This window comes from Artemia franciscana, chromosome 7 (assembly GCF_032884065.1).
Source record: "Artemia franciscana chromosome 7, ASM3288406v1, whole genome shotgun sequence".
NCBI lineage: Eukaryota > Metazoa > Arthropoda > Branchiopoda > Anostraca > Artemiidae > Artemia > Artemia franciscana.
In genome coordinates, this window is record NC_088869.1 from 6506372 (window position 1) to 6523892 (window position 17521).

The 17521-nt window shown below is 33.8% G+C and overlaps 2 protein-coding genes across 2 annotated transcripts in view; one reads left to right on the plus strand and one right to left on the minus strand.

Moving 5' to 3' along the window:
• The window catches only part of LOC136028777 (uncharacterized), a 281013-nt gene that overhangs the window by 15158 nt on the left and 248334 nt on the right, over positions 1 to 17521 (minus strand). The gene's annotated exons all lie outside the window — the stretch shown is intronic.
• LOC136028672 (craniofacial development protein 2-like) lies at positions 12310 to 16640 on the plus strand. The gene is made up of 2 exons (XM_065706500.1): positions 12310 to 12432; positions 15855 to 16640. Exons 1-2 carry the CDS (start codon positions 12310 to 12312, stop codon positions 16638 to 16640), a joined length of 909 nt encoding a protein of 302 aa, XP_065562572.1.

A 17521-nucleotide genomic window follows, 5' to 3' on the forward strand; every position in this document is an offset into this window, starting at 1 on the left:
AATAATCGCTTCTACCGCAAGTTCAGATTTAAGCACTTTTTGACCTCTTAAAAATGTCCTATATATGGGGTCATTACAAATCTGTAATAGTTTAGAAACAAATTTGGGCGATATATTTGCACATCAGGGGATGGGGGTAAAGTGTAGCATATATTAAATATGTAAACTAACCATTGCTTGAATTTTTTTATGTGTGTGCTGTTGCACTGGTGATTTCTCTTTTGATTAAAATTTGATGTGCACAAACACGTTTAAAAAAAAAACAGCAATGGTTAGTTTACATATATAATATATGCTATGCTTTACCCCCACCCCCCTGATGTGCAAATATATAGCCCAAGTTTGTTTCTAAACTATTACAGATTTGTAATGACTCCATTTATAGGTCATGTTTAAGAGGTCAAGAGGTGAAAAAGTGCTTAAACCTGAATTTGCAGTAGAAGAAATTATTATATTTGTAAAGAGCATTACAAAAGGCATCAAGTGGTATATTCACTTTATATGAAAGCCAGTAATACTGTTTGCACCAGTTTTACCCTTGTTTCTTGTTAATATTACTAAGGGGTCATAGTTAAGCACTAGAGAAGTCATTGTTAAATAACATGTGCTTATGTATATATAGCTTTTTACTACTTATTCTTCTTTGGTTATATAATGCTTGATGTGGTATAAGCCAAGAGAAGGACCTGTAGACCTATAGAAGAAAACCTGTTAAAAAAAGATGATTCTTTGTAATTTACATAATAATTATAGCTTTCCACATGCAGCCCTGCTCTACTTTAGCCCCAACCCTCCTAATATTGAAATCTATAGCTGAAATTACATATTTTCTATTGATTCTGCCAATCTATCCCTCAACCCTTGTACCTGTTAATTGAGGCAACTGTGGCAAAACAAGAACTGGAAAAACAAGTAAAAGGTGGCAGAAAACATTGGAAATATATAATTTGGGCTATATGTTTGCAAATTAGGCATGTTAGAGGTGAATTTCTTGTTGTTCATATTTTGATTTACAAATAAAGTGAATATACCACTTGATGGCTTTTTGTATGTTCTTTACAAATATAATAATTGCTTATTTTGCTAGTCCAAGTTTAAGCACTTTTTGACCTTACTTAACCTAACAAATTTTGGCAGTGAAAAACATACATTATTTTGTCAAAAATGACCAAAAACACGTACCTTAATTGAAAATTTGGCATCAAAGAAGAAGAAATACAGCATAATATTGTAAAATTTATTAATCCAACTTAATTGTGGAAAATCAGTGCTCATAAATTATACAACATGTAAAAAATGGATTAATAATGAAACAATAAGTTTGAGACCAATGTTTTAAGCTTTCTTATACCCAAAAACTATTTGAGTATACTTTGGTCATTTTCAAGAGCTCAAAAACTTGTACTTGAAGCACTTATTATGTTTGTAAAAAATAAAAAAGGGCATCAAGGAGTATGTTCACTTTATTTGTAAATCAAACATATGAACAACAAAATATTTACCAATTATTAGTATAGCTGCACAATTTTCCCCTGGGTATGTAGGCTTAGTGGAAGGTCACTTATACCTGATCATGTCCCTACTGTTTTTACTTGGTTGAAAAAAAATCCTAAGAAAGTTCCTATTGAAAAGGAAAGAGATCAAAAGTGAGATTGAATTTGTCATAGCTTGGAGGTTTGTCCCTTCAGTCTGTTTAAAGAAAACAGATTCATAATTGAAGCTTTGTTCATTTCAATCTTAGGGATAATCTACATTTGTTACACTTAATTAAATGGTTTTAAAGGGGTACTTTTATTTATTTGTCTTGTTTGTTTTCTACATAATTTTTTAATCTTTAAATTGATATACATTACTTACAAATTAATTAGTCATATCATAGTTCCACTTGCAAGTTTTGACCTACGTTGTAACCCTGGTCTCAAAATTGCATATTAATTTATTGAAGCTAGGAAACATAGAACTCCTCTCTGTTTAAAAGAAAATGAATGGACATAGGTAGGTTTTAATACACTAAAGTCCTAGGGCCATGGAAATTAAAAAAAACAATGAAGATTAACTTTAAAATTCTGGACATGACATAAATATAACATTCACAAAGAAAAACCATTCACAAAATTTTACTTTTGTGCTCAGTTGCCAACCTGAGCAATTGCCCTAAATTTTTAAACCTTGCAAAACATTCACCAGCCAATTCTTATGACCTACACTGTTGTCTGTACATCAAAAATTCATTGAAAAGGAAGGACCACCTTACTGACATTTCTTCCTTTGTACTTATATTTAATGGGTTTAAAAGAAAGCTCCTATGGCTAAGTCAGAAGCCTAGTAAAGGACCAGGTAATCCTTTAGACAGGAAGTGCAATAGGAAGCTAGGGGCCAGTCATCCTATGCTTTTGCATGTCCTTCCTGCTTACTGACCCCAGATTTCTCTAGGTAACCTGTTAAGTTTGGGCCAATTCTGGCTGAACTTACAGAGTTACATCACTGACCTTTGTCCCAAACCAAATAAACTGCTAATGCCAGAAATTAAACCTGTGCCCTTTGGATAAAGGATTCTCAACCTAGAGTGCCAGCCACTTAGGAAGGAACACAAATGTCACCAGAGAACAAAAATTATTTGGAAAAAAGAAAATATTGAAAAAAAAAACTCAAGTCATAGTTGCTCATTGCTGTCCCATAAACAATATGTATTTCATTAAGACAAATAAATTTTTAAACAGGTATCAACAAAACTCCATCAGGGATTGTATTTACTTAAGGTACAATCAGCAATATTAATGCTTAGTTTTGTGATATTCTGGTTTTGAAATAATAAAAAAAAGAGAAATTATATGTTCTACTTGTTTTCCACAAGCCCATTTGAGAAAAATCATTTGTAACAACAATATACCCATGGTTGGATCAGAATCTCTCTAAAATTCTTTAAACAGAGGGAATTTTAAAAAAAAATTATACTCATCAGCAAGAAAAATATTAACATAACTCTCTAAACTTGGCACTTTTTAAGACAATTTTTAGCAAAGCAAATGCAAAACTTTAATGGTGTCCTATGTCATCTAAAAAAAAAAACATTAAAATGTGTCAAATGAATTTTGATGTAAGATGCCTCAAATACTTTCAGTTGAATCTGTGAAATGTAGGGCCAGGTATTCCTTTACATTTTATACAATGTATAAAAAGAAAAACAGTTCAAATTTTTTCACGAAAGAAGAAGCTTGGTGTAAAAAAAATAAATGTATTTTTAACAGAAAGCAACTGACATCAATGAAATCAAATAAAACAAAAATTCATGGAGAATAAATAATATAAGCCATATATTTAACCTATAATGAGGTGGCATAAAGGATTATTTCTAGAATTAGAAAAAAACAGTGTTATGGCTTAAAGTTCTGCTCAATCAACAGGAGTTGTCTAAGGCCAGAATAATTAAGAACTAAGGCCAGAGAAAAAGAAACTGATAACCAAAAAATAAGGCACCCAAAAATTTCAGGACCCTATAGAGGGAAAAAAAGTAGAAGTAGGTACTTCAAAATACCTTCCTGGGACATACTTTAGCCTATAGACACATCCCTGAAAGTTTCATTTTCCTAGCCTAACCTCTCTCAAAGATAGCCAAAAGTAGCTAAAGTAAAATTTTACCCCTACTGTATCTTAAAAATCCAGTTTAAATAGCAATCTCAACAAATATAGACTATATAAAAGGCTATAGGTATTGGCCTAATCATTCTAAATTTTTTCCAACTAATAATTATAGGATGGTTTAGAAACTAAGCCTGTTTGATATAATAACATTTGACTAACTCACCAATGTGATAGCTGCCTCCCTAGGAATTAACCTTTTTAATAACAAAAAAACTTTTCTTCTGACTCCTTATGAAGCTTAGCCTATGCAAGACAGGCCTAGAACACCAAAAACCCTTTAGATACTAAGGAATATGCATAATATTACTTACAGGTCACTGAAAAGCTAAGATTATTTCTATTATTTACAGTTTCCTTGTCTTTTCTCTAGACTTAACGATTTCACATGTTTATCCATTTAAAAAAATATATAGCATTGACGTCACAATCCTCAAATAGGGTGCGTTTCTTTACTTGTCCGATTATTAATCTGATTAATTCAAGCGTTTCTTTAGACACATATGACGTCAGAGATTAGTCGGATTATCCCCACAAACGCTCAAGATTACTTGTCCGTGGGCTGGCACTTTATAACCCCCAAATAAAAAGATTATTTGAGGATTGTGACGTCAATGCTATATATTTTTTTAAATGGATAAACATGTGAAATCGTTAAGTCTAGAGAAAAGACAAGGAAACTGTACATAATAGAAATAATCTTAGCTTTTCAGTGACCTGTAAGTAATATTATGCATATTCCTTAGTATCTAAAGGGTTTTTGGTGTTCTAGGCTTGTCTTGCATAGGCTAAGCTTCATAAGGAGTCAGAAGAAAAGTTTTTTTGTTATTAAAAAGGTTGATTCTTAGGGAGGCAGCTATCACATTGGTGAGTTAGTCAAATGTTATTATATCAAACAGGCCTAGTTTCTAAACCATCCTATAATTATTAGTTGGAAAAAATTTAGAATGATTAGGCCAATACCTATAGCCTTTTATATAGTCTATATTTGTTGAGACTGCTATTTAAACTGGATTTTTAAGATACAGTAGGGGTAAAATTTTACTTTAGCTACTTTTGGCTATCTTTGAAAGAGGTTAGGCTAGGAAAATGAAACTTTCAGGGATGTGTCTACAGGCTAAAGTATTTCCCAGGAAGGTATTTTGAAGTACCTACTTCTACTTCTTTTCCCTCTAAAGGGTCCTGAAATTTTTGGGTGCCTCATTTTTTTGGTTATCAGTTTCTTTTTCTCTGGCCTTAGACAACTCCTGTTGATTGAGCAGAACTTTAAGCCATAACACTGTTTTTTTCTAATTCTAAAAATAATCTTTTATGCCACCTCATTATAGGTTAAATATATGGCTTATATTATTTATTCTCCATGAATTTTTGTTTTATTTGATTTCATTGATGTCAGTTGCTTTCTGTTAAAAATATATTTATTTTTTTACATCAAGCTTCTTCTTTTGTGAAAAAATTTGAACTGTTTTTCTTTTTATATATTGTATAAAATGTAAAGGAATACCTGGCCCTTCATTTCACAGATTCAACTGAAAGTATTAGAGGCATCTTACATCAAAATTCATTTGACACATTTTAATGTTTTTTTTTTTTAGATGACATAGGACACCATTAAAGTTTTGCATTTCCTTTGCTAAAAATTGTCTTAAAAAGTGCCAAGTTTAGAGAGTTATGTTAATATTTTTCTTGCTGATGAGTATAATTTTTTTTAAATTCCTTCTGTTTAAAGAATTTTAGAGAGATTCTGAGCCAACCATGGGTATATTGTTGTTACAAATGATTTTTCTCAAATGGGGTTGTGGAAAACAAGTAGAACATATAATTTCTCTTTTTTTATTATTTCAAAACCAGAATATCACAAAACTAAGCATTAATATTGCTGATTGTACCTTAAGTAAATACAATCCCTGATGGAGTTTTGTTGATACCTGTTTAAAAATTTATTTGTCATAATGAAATACATATTGTTTGTGGGACAGCAATGAGCAACTATGACTTGAGTTATTTTTTTTTCAATATTTTCTTTTTTCCAAATAATTTTTGTTCTCTGGTGACATTTGTATTCCTTCCTAAGTGGCTGGCACTCTAGGTTGAGAATCCTTTATCCAAAGGGCACAGGTTTAATTTCTGGCATTAGCAGTTTATTTGGTTTGGGACGAAGGTCAGTGATGTAACTCTGTAAGTTCAGCCAGAATTGGCCCAAACTTAACAGGTTACCTAGAGAAATCTGGGGTCAGTAAGCAGGAAGGACATGCAAAAGCATAGGATGACTGGCCCCTAGCTTCCTATTGCACTTCCTGTCTAAAGGATTACCTGGTCCTTTACTAGGCTTCTGACTTAGCCATAGGAGCTTTCTTTTAAACCCATTAAATATAAGTACAAAGGAAGAAATGTCAGTAAGGTGGTCCTTCCTTTTCCATGAATTTTTGATGTACAGACAACAGTGTAGGTCATAAGAATTGGCTGGTGAATGTTTTGCAAGGTTTAAAAATTTAGGGCAATTGCTCAGGTTGGCAACTGAGCACAAAAGTAAAATTTTGTGAATGGTTTTTCTTTGTGAATGTCATATTTATGTCATGTCCAGAATTTTAAAGTTAATCTTCATTGTTTTTTTTTTAATTTCCATGGCCCTAGGACTTTAGTGTATTAAAACCTACCTATGTCCATCCATTTTCTTTTAAACAGAGAGGAGTTCTATGTTTCCTAGCTTCAATAAATTTATATGCAATTTTGAGACCAGGGTTACAAAGTAGGTCAAAACTTGCAAGTGGAACTATGATATGACTAATTAATTTGTAAGAAATGTATATCAATTTAAAGATTAAAAAATTATGTAGAAAACAAACAAGACAAATAAATAAAAGTATCCCTTTACAACCATTTAATTAAGTGTAACAAATGTAGATTATCCCTAAGATTGAAATGAACAAAGCTTCAATTATGAATCTGTTTTCTTTAAACAGACTGAAGGGACAAACCTCCAAGCTATGACAAATTCAATCTCACTTTTGATCTCTTTCCTTTTCAATAGGAACTTTCTTTGGATTTTTTTCAACCAAGTAAAAACATTAGGGACATGATCAGGTATAAGTGACCTTCCACTAAGCCTACATACCCAGGGGAAAATTGTGCAGCTATACTAATAATTGGTAAATTTTTTGTTGTTCATATGTTTGATTTACAAATAAAGTGAACATACTCCTTGATGCCCTTTTTTATTTTTTAAAAACATAATAAGTGCTTCAAGTACAAGTTTTTGAGCTCTTGAAAATGACCAAAGTACACTCAAATAGTTTTTGGGTATAAGAAAGCTTAAAACATTGGTCTCAAACTTACTGTTTCATTATTAATCCATTTTTTACATGTTGTATAATCTATGAGCACTGATTTTCCACAATTAAGTTGGATTAATAAATTTTACAATATTATGCTGTATTTCTTCTTCTTTGATGCCAAATTTTCAATTAAGGTATGTGTTTTTGGTCATTTTTGACAAAATAATGTATGTTTTTCACTGCCAAAATTTGTTAGGTTAAGTAAGGTCAAAAAGTGCTTAAACTTGAACTAGCAAAATAAGCAATTATTATATTTGTAAAGAACATACAAAAAGGCATCAAGTGGTATATTCATTTTATTTTTAGATCAAAATATGAACAACAAGAAATTCACCTCTAACATGCCTAATTTGCAAACATATAGCCCAAATTATATATTTCCAATGTTTTCTGCCACCTGTTACTTGTTTTTCCAGTTCTTGTTTTGCCACAGTTGCCTCAATTAACAGGTACAAGGGTTGAGGGATAGATTGGCAGAATCAATAGAAAATATGTAATTTCAGCTATACATTTCCATATTAGCAGGGTTGGGGCTAAAGTAGAGCAGGGCTGCATGTAGAAAGCTATAATTATTATGTAAATTACAAAGAATCATCTTTTTTTAACAGGTTTTCTTCTATAGGTCTACAGGTCCTTCTCTTTGCTTATACTACATCAAGCATCATATAACCAAAAAAGAATATGTAGCAAAAAGCTATATATACATAAGCACATGTTATTTAACAATGACTTCTCTAGTGCTTAACTATGACCCCTTAGTAATATTAACAAGAAACAAGGGTAAAACTGGTGCAAACAGTATTACTGGCTTTCACATAAAGTGAATATACCACTTGATGCCTTCTTATATGCTCTTTACAAACATAATAATTTCTTCTACTGTAAATTCAGATTCAAGCACTTTTTCACCTCTTGACCTCTTAAAAATGACCTATTAATGGAGTCATTACAAATCTGTAATAGTTTAGAAACAAATTTGGGCTATATATTTGCACATCAGGGGGGTGGGGGTAAAGCATAGCATATATTATATATGTAGACTAACCATTGCTGTTTTTTTTTTAATGTGTTTGTGCACATCAAATTTTAATGAAAAGAGAAATCACCAGTGCAACAGCACACACAAAAAAATTCAAGCAATGGTTGGTTTACATATTTAATATATGCTACACTTTACCCCCACCCCCTGATGTGCAAGGATATAGCCCAAATTTGTTTCTAAACTATTACAGATTTGTAATGACCCCATATATAGGTCATTTTTAAGAGGTCAAAAAGTGCTTAAATATGAACTTGTGGTAGAAGCAATTATTATATTTGTAAACAGCATTACAAAAGGCATCAAGTGGTATATTCAAATTATATGAAAGCCAGTAATACTGTTTGTACCAGTTTTACCCAATGGTAAAACTGGTGCAAACATAAATAGGTAACAGAAAAAGTGAAATTTAATGTAAATGACAATCAGGAACTGGATCAAGGGGGCCAAAAACAGGGCTATATAATTGGAGTTCAAAGAACGTGGTGATTTTTCAGTGAAAAAAAAAGCACTTCCCTGGCTAATTTAGGACTTTGAATTAATTAGCCTACCAAAATTTTCCTATCCTATGCAATTGAAATAATTTTCCCTTTTCAGAGCATTAAGACAATTTATCACAATAAAAAATATCCAAAGCATCTTGAATGGAATGACTTAAAAAGGCAAATGACAACCACAATTTGAAATCTTACAATTAAACTTCTGGCCACACAAATTGTATTAGGCTACCCAGCTCTGAAATAATTGCTGAAGCTGTATTTGCCTGTAAAATTTGAAACAGGCCCAAAGTCCTAGCCTCTTCCTTGTCAAAACTTCACATAGCATTAAAATAATAATTACACGTGACCAATGTTGTTATTATTCGCAATAAATCTTGCCGTTTTCAGTAACACGTTGTCAGACAAGTATTTGTTGCTATCTTTTAGGGGTTAAACCTCGATTAGTAAAAATCCCATTGGACAAGTAAAGAAACGCACCCATAATCTTTTTATTTGGGGGTTATAAAGTGCCAGCCCACGGACAAGTAATCTTGAGCGTTTGTGGGGATAATCCGACTAACCTCTGACGTCATATGTGTCTCAAAAAACGCTTGGATTAATCAGATTAGTTATCGGACAAGTAAACAAACGCACCCAAAGTTAAGGATTCTTTTCGAATAATTTAAGGATTTAATTTTCCAGCAATAAATACAAAAACAATATTCATTGCGATATTGCTGGAAAAAATGGAGGCATCCAGAGACCCGAGGTTTTCAAAAATTCAAAAATGAAGCAATATGCAATATGTTTCCAATCTATATTTACAAACATTGCCAAACATTATTTAATTACAAAAGCCTTTGCATTTTATACTGAAAACAAAATTAAACTCTATTAATAGTACTAATAGAAATAATAAAATGCAAAGGCTTTACATATTCTTTAATTTTTAAAATCTTATCAACAATTTTCTTCCAAATTGAAATAGAGTTATGCTGTTAAAAATAATGGAAAACTTGGGTGAATATGGTCTAGTGATACCCTAGTTTTCTGCAACAGTTGAACTGTTGATTGGGATTGCCCTTCTTTTGTCGCTATGACAGGGTTGGTAACTGTAGGGCTCTTAGGCATTTTTGTGTAGATTATTTTTTAGGCCAGAAACTAGTTTTGTTAGCCTACTTTATACACTCTCTAAGGCTCCAGTATCCATCTTGTACTGTGGGGTCACTAATACCATACCAGATTCAAGGTAAGGGTAGACAAAGGCCTTATGCAATTTCTTTTCTACACATGACTTTCTTGTAATAAATTGCATGTTTAATTTGCCAAAAGGTTGAGTTTTCAATTATTTTGTTACACTTTCGTATTAACGTATCAGTTCTTTTTCAACTACACTGCCATTATGAAAACTATATTGACTATCAATAAATGATTTTATAGATCAGATTTTTGATGTGGAATTCATCCAACATGGAGAGAATTTTTCGGAATTCATTATGCTTTCCAAAAAAAAAAGAATGTGAAATGTGTCCCAGGAACTCTTTAATTAAGTCTGAAGTTTCTTACATCCCAATACCAAGATATTATTATTATTATTATTAATTGAAAACCCAAACAAGACAAAACACTTGAGAAGAAAGGAGAAAACAAACTAACGTCCACAACTAAACTGACAGAGAAAGCAAAAAGTGATCTAAAGCTGCAAAACAAAAATGCAAATAAAACATTTGAAGACAATTTGTTGAATAAATCACTTTTTCTATTGTGCTTTGCTATCCATCTAGCAATGGCAACACAAAGATCAGCAACATGAATTTTGCAATGACTTGCATATTCCTGTACCAGGGAGGCAGATGAAGCAATTATTTTGCAAATCAAAAAGACATCTTATTTTTTCTGGGCAGTTTTAGTGAGAAAACACACAAAGGAATAGCATATAATATGTGAGGAAAAACAGCAGCATTGTATAGGCTTGCCAAGAGTGGCCAGATGAATTGGAATTTGAATGATATGATAGAAGCATAAGATGCTGAAAGGAGGATGACAAGGAGTCAGTTGCTGGCTGGTCAAGGAGACGTTTTTGGTTATGGTGGTTTGACATACCTATGGGTAGACCTAGAAAAATGAGGTGATCAATGGACTTGACAGATCTAGAACTAAGGGCTATAGTAGAATAACAGGAATCAGCGTTCAAATTAAATAGAACAATATCTACTCTTGAAGAGTTGAATCAAAGCCTAACTTTCTGATATTCACCTTCTAGATTAGTCTAGTGTTAGTGTAGTTTTGATGTTCCACTCCCTATTTAGAACCTGCTGGAAAGCTGAAGAACCAAGGTCAATTTTCTAGAAGTTTTGATACTCTGATGAATTGGGGTCTCCACTCAAGTCTTTTCAAAGTTAATGATTATTACTTAGCTGTGAGAGTGGAATCTTTTCTGTATTTTAGTGTGTATATGCTTACTGACTTCAATAATGATCTGTTAGAGCATTTAATTTTGCCATCATTAGTAAAACTAGGTTCTTGTATTGATAAATTTGTTTTTTAGGTTTACCTTCCATTATAGCTGACAACTTTTATAGCAATTTCCTGACCCTAAATATCAAGCATAGCTATATACAACTCTAGGTAAAGTGAGTTTTTGAGTGCTTTGAATAACATGTCTGATTTCATGTGTGTTCATATATCCTCGTGAACTTTCAATTTGGACCAAGTTGCAGTATATTCAAATTTGCAAGCTGATATAGTAAAGTTTGTTTATCTTTCCATAACCTTCTCAGTCACTTTGCCATCTTTACCATCAAAAATATATTTTGATCTATCTAGATATGTCCTGTGCATAGACTTGCCATGCCCTCTATTTTTATGCGAATCAAGCTTTCCCTTTGCAAGGAGTCTGTAAAGGACTCATCTGTAGTCTGTAATTATTTCATGTAGTCAAGCAAAACTTGTTTTCAATATGGAAGGAGTGTTGATGACTAAACTCCAGTCTTGTGAATAGCTTATGGATTTCCATAAATTAAAAGTTTTCCAAGATCCTAGCTTAATATTGAAAAAAATCTAATCATTCTTATTCTGCCTTTGCTAAACAAGTTTAAAATACAATCTTTAGGTTTATCTCTTGTTTGACAACTACATCTTCTTCTCCCTCCCAGCTGGCATCCCTGAAGATGAACGGTATGCTTATTGTCAGTCAGAGTTCTTTATTCCTGACCTCTTCATCAAGCAAACTTATTAGACTGCCTTGGATAAGTTTCCATTTTCTCATTCCAATGAATTGTCCGTTTCAGTACCTGTTCTATGAGAGAACCATCCATGAGTAAAACAGGAAGGTTTATCTGGTGTTGACAAAGCCAATGCAATAATGTAATAATAAAAATATAAATTCATTGTCTGCCAAAACTGTACAAATACTATGGGGGGCAGAGTACAAATAAAATAAAGAAGAAGAAAAAGGCAGCAAAATACAGTTTAACTCAAATATATACAACAGATTTAATACACACAGAATTCAACTATTAAATATTATTTCTAACTTAAACACACTCTGAAGAGTCACCCAAGGGTGATCTTGAGTCTGGAACTTATTTTGAAAATTAATTACTCCTGTTGGGACAGCAACATCTGGATGTATCTGACCAAATCTTTTAATCAAATACTGATTACTGGTCCAGGGTGGTAGCCCAAGAAAATACTTAGCATACTTAAAATAAATCATACACAGCTTTTCCTTATGTGTCTGAGTGAAACATTTCCAAAGCGGAAATATGTATATAAAATATGGCAGAACAAATAGATTATATAACTGGGCAACAATATGATGATTAAATCTTGTCTCATTTGGGACAAGCCTTCTATATGCACTAAGAACTTTCCTAAGGGTATCTTCAATAGCAAGTTCATGTGTAACCTTGAGCAAAGTAGCAATTTTGACTCCAAGGTAAGTAATAGCTTGAATTGGTTTGACCTTGGTACCTTTCAGAATGACAGATGCATCATCAGTTGGCAATTTATAGTTAAATACAGCAGTTCTGTTTTCCTTGGGTTAAACAAATGGCTGATACAAGAATATTCATCCTTTAAAGCACTGAAACAACTTTTTATTTCTTGTGGAGTCCTACTAATATTTAAAATATCATCTGCATAGCTAATTAGTGACACATCAATTCCATAAAGAATGCATGTTGTTGGGGCTTTATATAGTGCTTCAATAACGGAGTTATTGAACAAATCTGGCGAGTTCCCAGCCCCTTGACTTATACCCTTCTTCACTGGTATATCCGAATCAACTAGTACATCACAAGTTACATTTGGGCACTTTATTCTAATGCGAATTGAACTACACATTGAGTCAAAGGGCTTTATAACACATGCTTAGAATCCTCTTTGTGCTGCCAAAAGCAGAATATGCTCATGAATGGATGAATCGAAAGCACGAGCAAGATCGTGTCCTACTAGGACAAGAGAATCATTAATCCATCTGCAGCACATAGATAAACTTCTCATGGCTCATCTTTATCTGCTTATGCCATATGGTTTTTACTTAGAGTTTGTACCTTCCTCCTTCTTGTCAGAGTTCTGGCTTTTAATTTTTAGAAGAAAAATTTGAAGTTCAGTGCTCATTATGCCCAATAACTGTAGATACATTGTTATGGAGCCTGTCAAGGAGTAGTCAACTTTCTTTCCTGTTTAATAGTTGTGTACTTGATGCTCAAGATCTGTGTCCATTTTCAGTGATTGTGTCTTCAATTGACCTGTCTTTGATATGTTATACAGGTGACCTCATAAAGTTCACCAGATACCTTATATTTTTGAAATCCTATAAGCTGAATATCTAGTAAGTTGAGCTTTAATTCAGCTGTTCAAATGAGGATATTGTGTTGTTTACTTGGAAGACTGTTTCCTGTGTTTCTGTCATAATCCTTGGTTCTAGCTCTGCCCAGCCCATTGATCACCTCATTTAATTAGGTCTATCCATAGGTTTGTCAAACCACCACACCCAAAAACTTCTTCTCAACTATGTTAAACAATGGGTTTAAGCATCTTATGCTTCTATGATAGTGTGCAAACTCTAATTCAGCTGGCCACATCTGGAAAACCTATACAACACTGTTGCCATTCCTCACATACTGGTATGCTACTGTTACATCTCAATAAAACTGACCCAAACAAAATTACACTGATATATTTTTCTTCTATTTCAGCAAACGTGGGCTTTTTAGTCAAGACTATTTAGCCCTTATCCTTTTGCTTCACTCTGTGAGTTGAAATGAGCTACTATAATGTTTCTCCTTATTTATCTTGAATATGCTAAGATATTATGCAGTAAATCTTTTGATTCCTGGAGTTAAAATATCACAGGATATACATTGAGTTCTTTCTGAAGAAAAGAAGAAATCAGTTGATGAAAATCTATATTATTGGTTTCATTCATTTTCTGAGTGAAAGGAACTAAAGCTATTGCTACTCCTTTTTTTTGAGAAGTATTCTTTTGCTTTTTCCCTCTCCTGAACTCAATGTTTCCTAGCTCTTCTATCCCCCTCAGGGAAGGGGACCAATCATCTAATTGGTTATCAGAAGCGGATATTCCTATTGTTGTATCTCCTATATATGAATGCCTCCTATATAACGATGATAGCCTGAATGAAACCATGATTACTGTCTCTGAGTCCTCAATCCCCAAAACTGATAACCTGCCAAATGAGGATTTGAGACAGTGGGCAGAAAAGAGAAACGAAAAAAGGCTTCTATGGGTCTTTTTGAAATAATATTCTCCTTTAAATACACAAAGAACTGAGTTGCTTTCTCCTAGCTCACTTTTATCTTTTCTTAAGCTTTTTTTGTTGACTCCAATTGGCAGGTTGAATGGGAACTATCACTAAGACTCTCTATTGTCGTGTAAGTTATGATACACTATAAATGACCAGTCAAGTTTCTTTTTAAATATTATTTCCTTTGGATTGCAAGTTATTTCAATGGTACCAATCAGTTTCAGGTCCAACAGAGAAGTCAGAAAGGCTGCAACTTCGGCAAATACTTCAATCGCTCCATTTCTATTAATGAAATGGTTGAATTCCTTTCTCAGTTTCTTAAAAGTGTTGATTCTCAAAAAATTCAACGTGTATTTTGGGCTCAAATTTTGGGGGTGGAGTATTAATGTTTGTTGGAGCAGGTGAGATCATTACAGCAAACATTGGAATGGATATTTCTTGACCAGGGATTGGAGCTACTGAATCATCTGATGTTTCAAATAGGTCGAGGTCATTAACCTTATGTTTTTGTTATTTATTTTCTTATGTTTAACTACTTGGAAGTCATCTTATGCAAGATGGTTCTCGTCCCTGGTAATGGGTAATTTGGTTCAGTGAACCGAGATGAATCTACAGAAATAATTGTGCCATCACTAGAATCACTAGAAGTAGATGGTCTGGATGGCAGTCTATATTTGGCAGTCTCAGTTTTACCATTCTCAACATTTGCTGGGTCAGGGAGTTGAGAGGGAGAAATAGCTTTGTCACTCCAGGGCCTAGCCTGGCTCCCATCCATAGAGAGGTCTGGTGGACCTGGTTGAGACAAGAGTCAAGGAAAACTTAAAAATATCTAAAAGGCATTAAAAGGTAAAAGGTAAAGAATACGGCATTAGACCTTGCAGTCCCGGTGGTGCTGATCTCCGTTACTTGGCCCTTCGGCCAGGAAGTGCAAAGGCATTAAACCTATTAAGTAAATAAAAAAATACATGATTGGTGAATTGGGTAATCCATCATAAACAAGAATATTTTTATTAACTTTATTATTTTTAGGCATGCTTTTTCATCCGTTTTCATTGATTGATTAGATTGACCATGGTTTTTCGGCCATTTAAAATTCGAATGGCTGTTTTTTGGAAAGCAATAACTTATTCACTAAGGCTCATTTTAGATTATGATTCTGGCAAAAATGCGAAATTCCACGATTTTGTAGATATGAGCTTGAACCTTCTACAATAGGGTTCTCTGATACGCTGAATCTGATGGTGTGATTTTCGTTAAGATTGTATGACTTTTAGGGGGTGTTTGCCGCTATTTTCTAAAATAAGGCAGATTTTTTCAGGCTTCTAACTTTTGATGGGTAAGACTAAACTTGATGAAACTTGTATGTTTAAAGTCAGCATAAAAATGTGATTCTTTTTTGTAACTATTGGTATCAAAATTCCATTTTTTAGAGTTTTCGTCACTATTGAGCCGGTCACTCCTTACTATAGTTCGTCACCACGATTTGTCGGAAAAAAAAACAACATATTTTGCATATTTTTTTTTCTTTTTTGCCTTTTACTTTTTGTTTGGATTCAACAGGAAATTTTCTGCCATGCTTTTCAAATTTTAGCTTTTTATACATGGGATTAAGAAAACTGTAATTGGGATAATTATTTACACACGATTTTGGTCAGCTCATGGAAAACTCTCAATCGTTGCCTGCTATGCACCAACTAACGAAGCGGATGAAATAAAGAAAGACAACTTTTATGAAACACTACAAAGTGTTGTTGCAGAAATTCTTAGACACGATAGCATATGTGTCGTAGGTGATCTCAGTGGGAAAGTAGGATCTTGTCGCAATTACTGTCCTGAAGTCATGGGACAACATGGAATAGGTGATATGAACGAAAACAGAGCGCTACTTGTCGACTACGCCCTGAACAACGACCTTTTCATAGGAGGTACATTCTTTCAACACAAGACCATTCACAAATATACATGGACTTCACCAGATGGCCGCACGTGCAATCAAATTGATCACCTCCTCTTTTCACGCAAATGGCGGAAGAGCCTACTCGACGTGAGAGGCTACAGAGGCGCTGATATACAATCAGACCATAACCTCATGGTTGCTAAGATCCATCTAAAGTTAAAAGTGACACAGAAAAACAATAAACCGACAACACACAAACCCTTGAACGTTGAGAAACTGAACGACAAGGAAACAGCACGAATGTTCCAATTAGAACTTACAAATAGATTTGAAGCCCTGCAATCGGAATTAGAACCAAGGGCTGATGTCGAGCGCATATGGGAGAAACTTAGAACCACGTACAGAGAAGTTGCAGAGGAGAAATTAGGCTATAAGAAGAAAAAGAAAGAAAGATGGGTTTCCGAACTGGAAACTAATTGATGCAGGAAAATCAGCCAAACTTTCCATTCTGTCGGCCTCAGACGCATCTGAATTAATTGTTCTGCAAGTCTCATATAGAAAAATAGACAAACAAGTAAAGAAGAGTGTCCGGACTGACAAGAGGCAATTTATTGAACAGAAAGCAGCTTTTGCGGAAGAAGCAGCAAAGAAGGGAGATTCGAAAACAATCTGTAGATTAACCAATGAGATGATTGGAGTCAAACCTAACAGGACTAATCTAGTAAAGGATGAGAATGGAGCCCTTTTGACAGACCGTTTGATGATTGACGAGAGGTGGGCAACCCACTTCGAGAACCTACTAAATAGACCGAGAATAAATGACCAAGATATAATTCCTGACACTCCATTTATGATTCTTAATGTAAATGAAGAACCACCGTCTCCAGAAGAAATCAAAGCCGCTGTCAGAAAGCTAAGGAACGGAAGAATGTCAGGAGTAGATGGCATTACATCTGAGATTCTGAAAACTTCAGTCTGCGACTGCATGACAGTTTGGGTTGAGCTACTAACTCAGATATGGAGTGCCCAGTGATGTGACCAAAGGAACCATTATTAGGCTCTTCAAAAAAGTTGATGCGCTTGTTTGTGGCAACTGGAGAGGTATTAACATAATGTCGATGCCTAGTAAACTTTTGTCAATTATTATACTACAACGCCTACAGCGGAAACTGGACCAATATCTTCGTGATGAACAACACGGCTTCCGACCTGGAAGATCATGTGCAGACCTAATTTTCACGCTGAGAATGCTGGTTGACGACTCAAAGGAATGGAATAAAAAGCTATATCTTCTTTTTATTGACCTAGAAAAGGCCTTTGACTCGGTTGACCGAGAGATCTTATGGAAAATCCTCAAATAC

Coding starts and splice junctions, on each gene's coding strand:
- LOC136028672 (XM_065706500.1), top strand. CDS start 12,310: ATGATGATTAAATCTTGTCTCATTTGGGACAAGCCTTCTATATGCACT. Junction 12,433..15,854: donor GTAGCAATTTTGACTCCAAG/GTAAGTAATAGC, acceptor TTCAAATTTTAG/CTTTTTATACATGGGATTAA.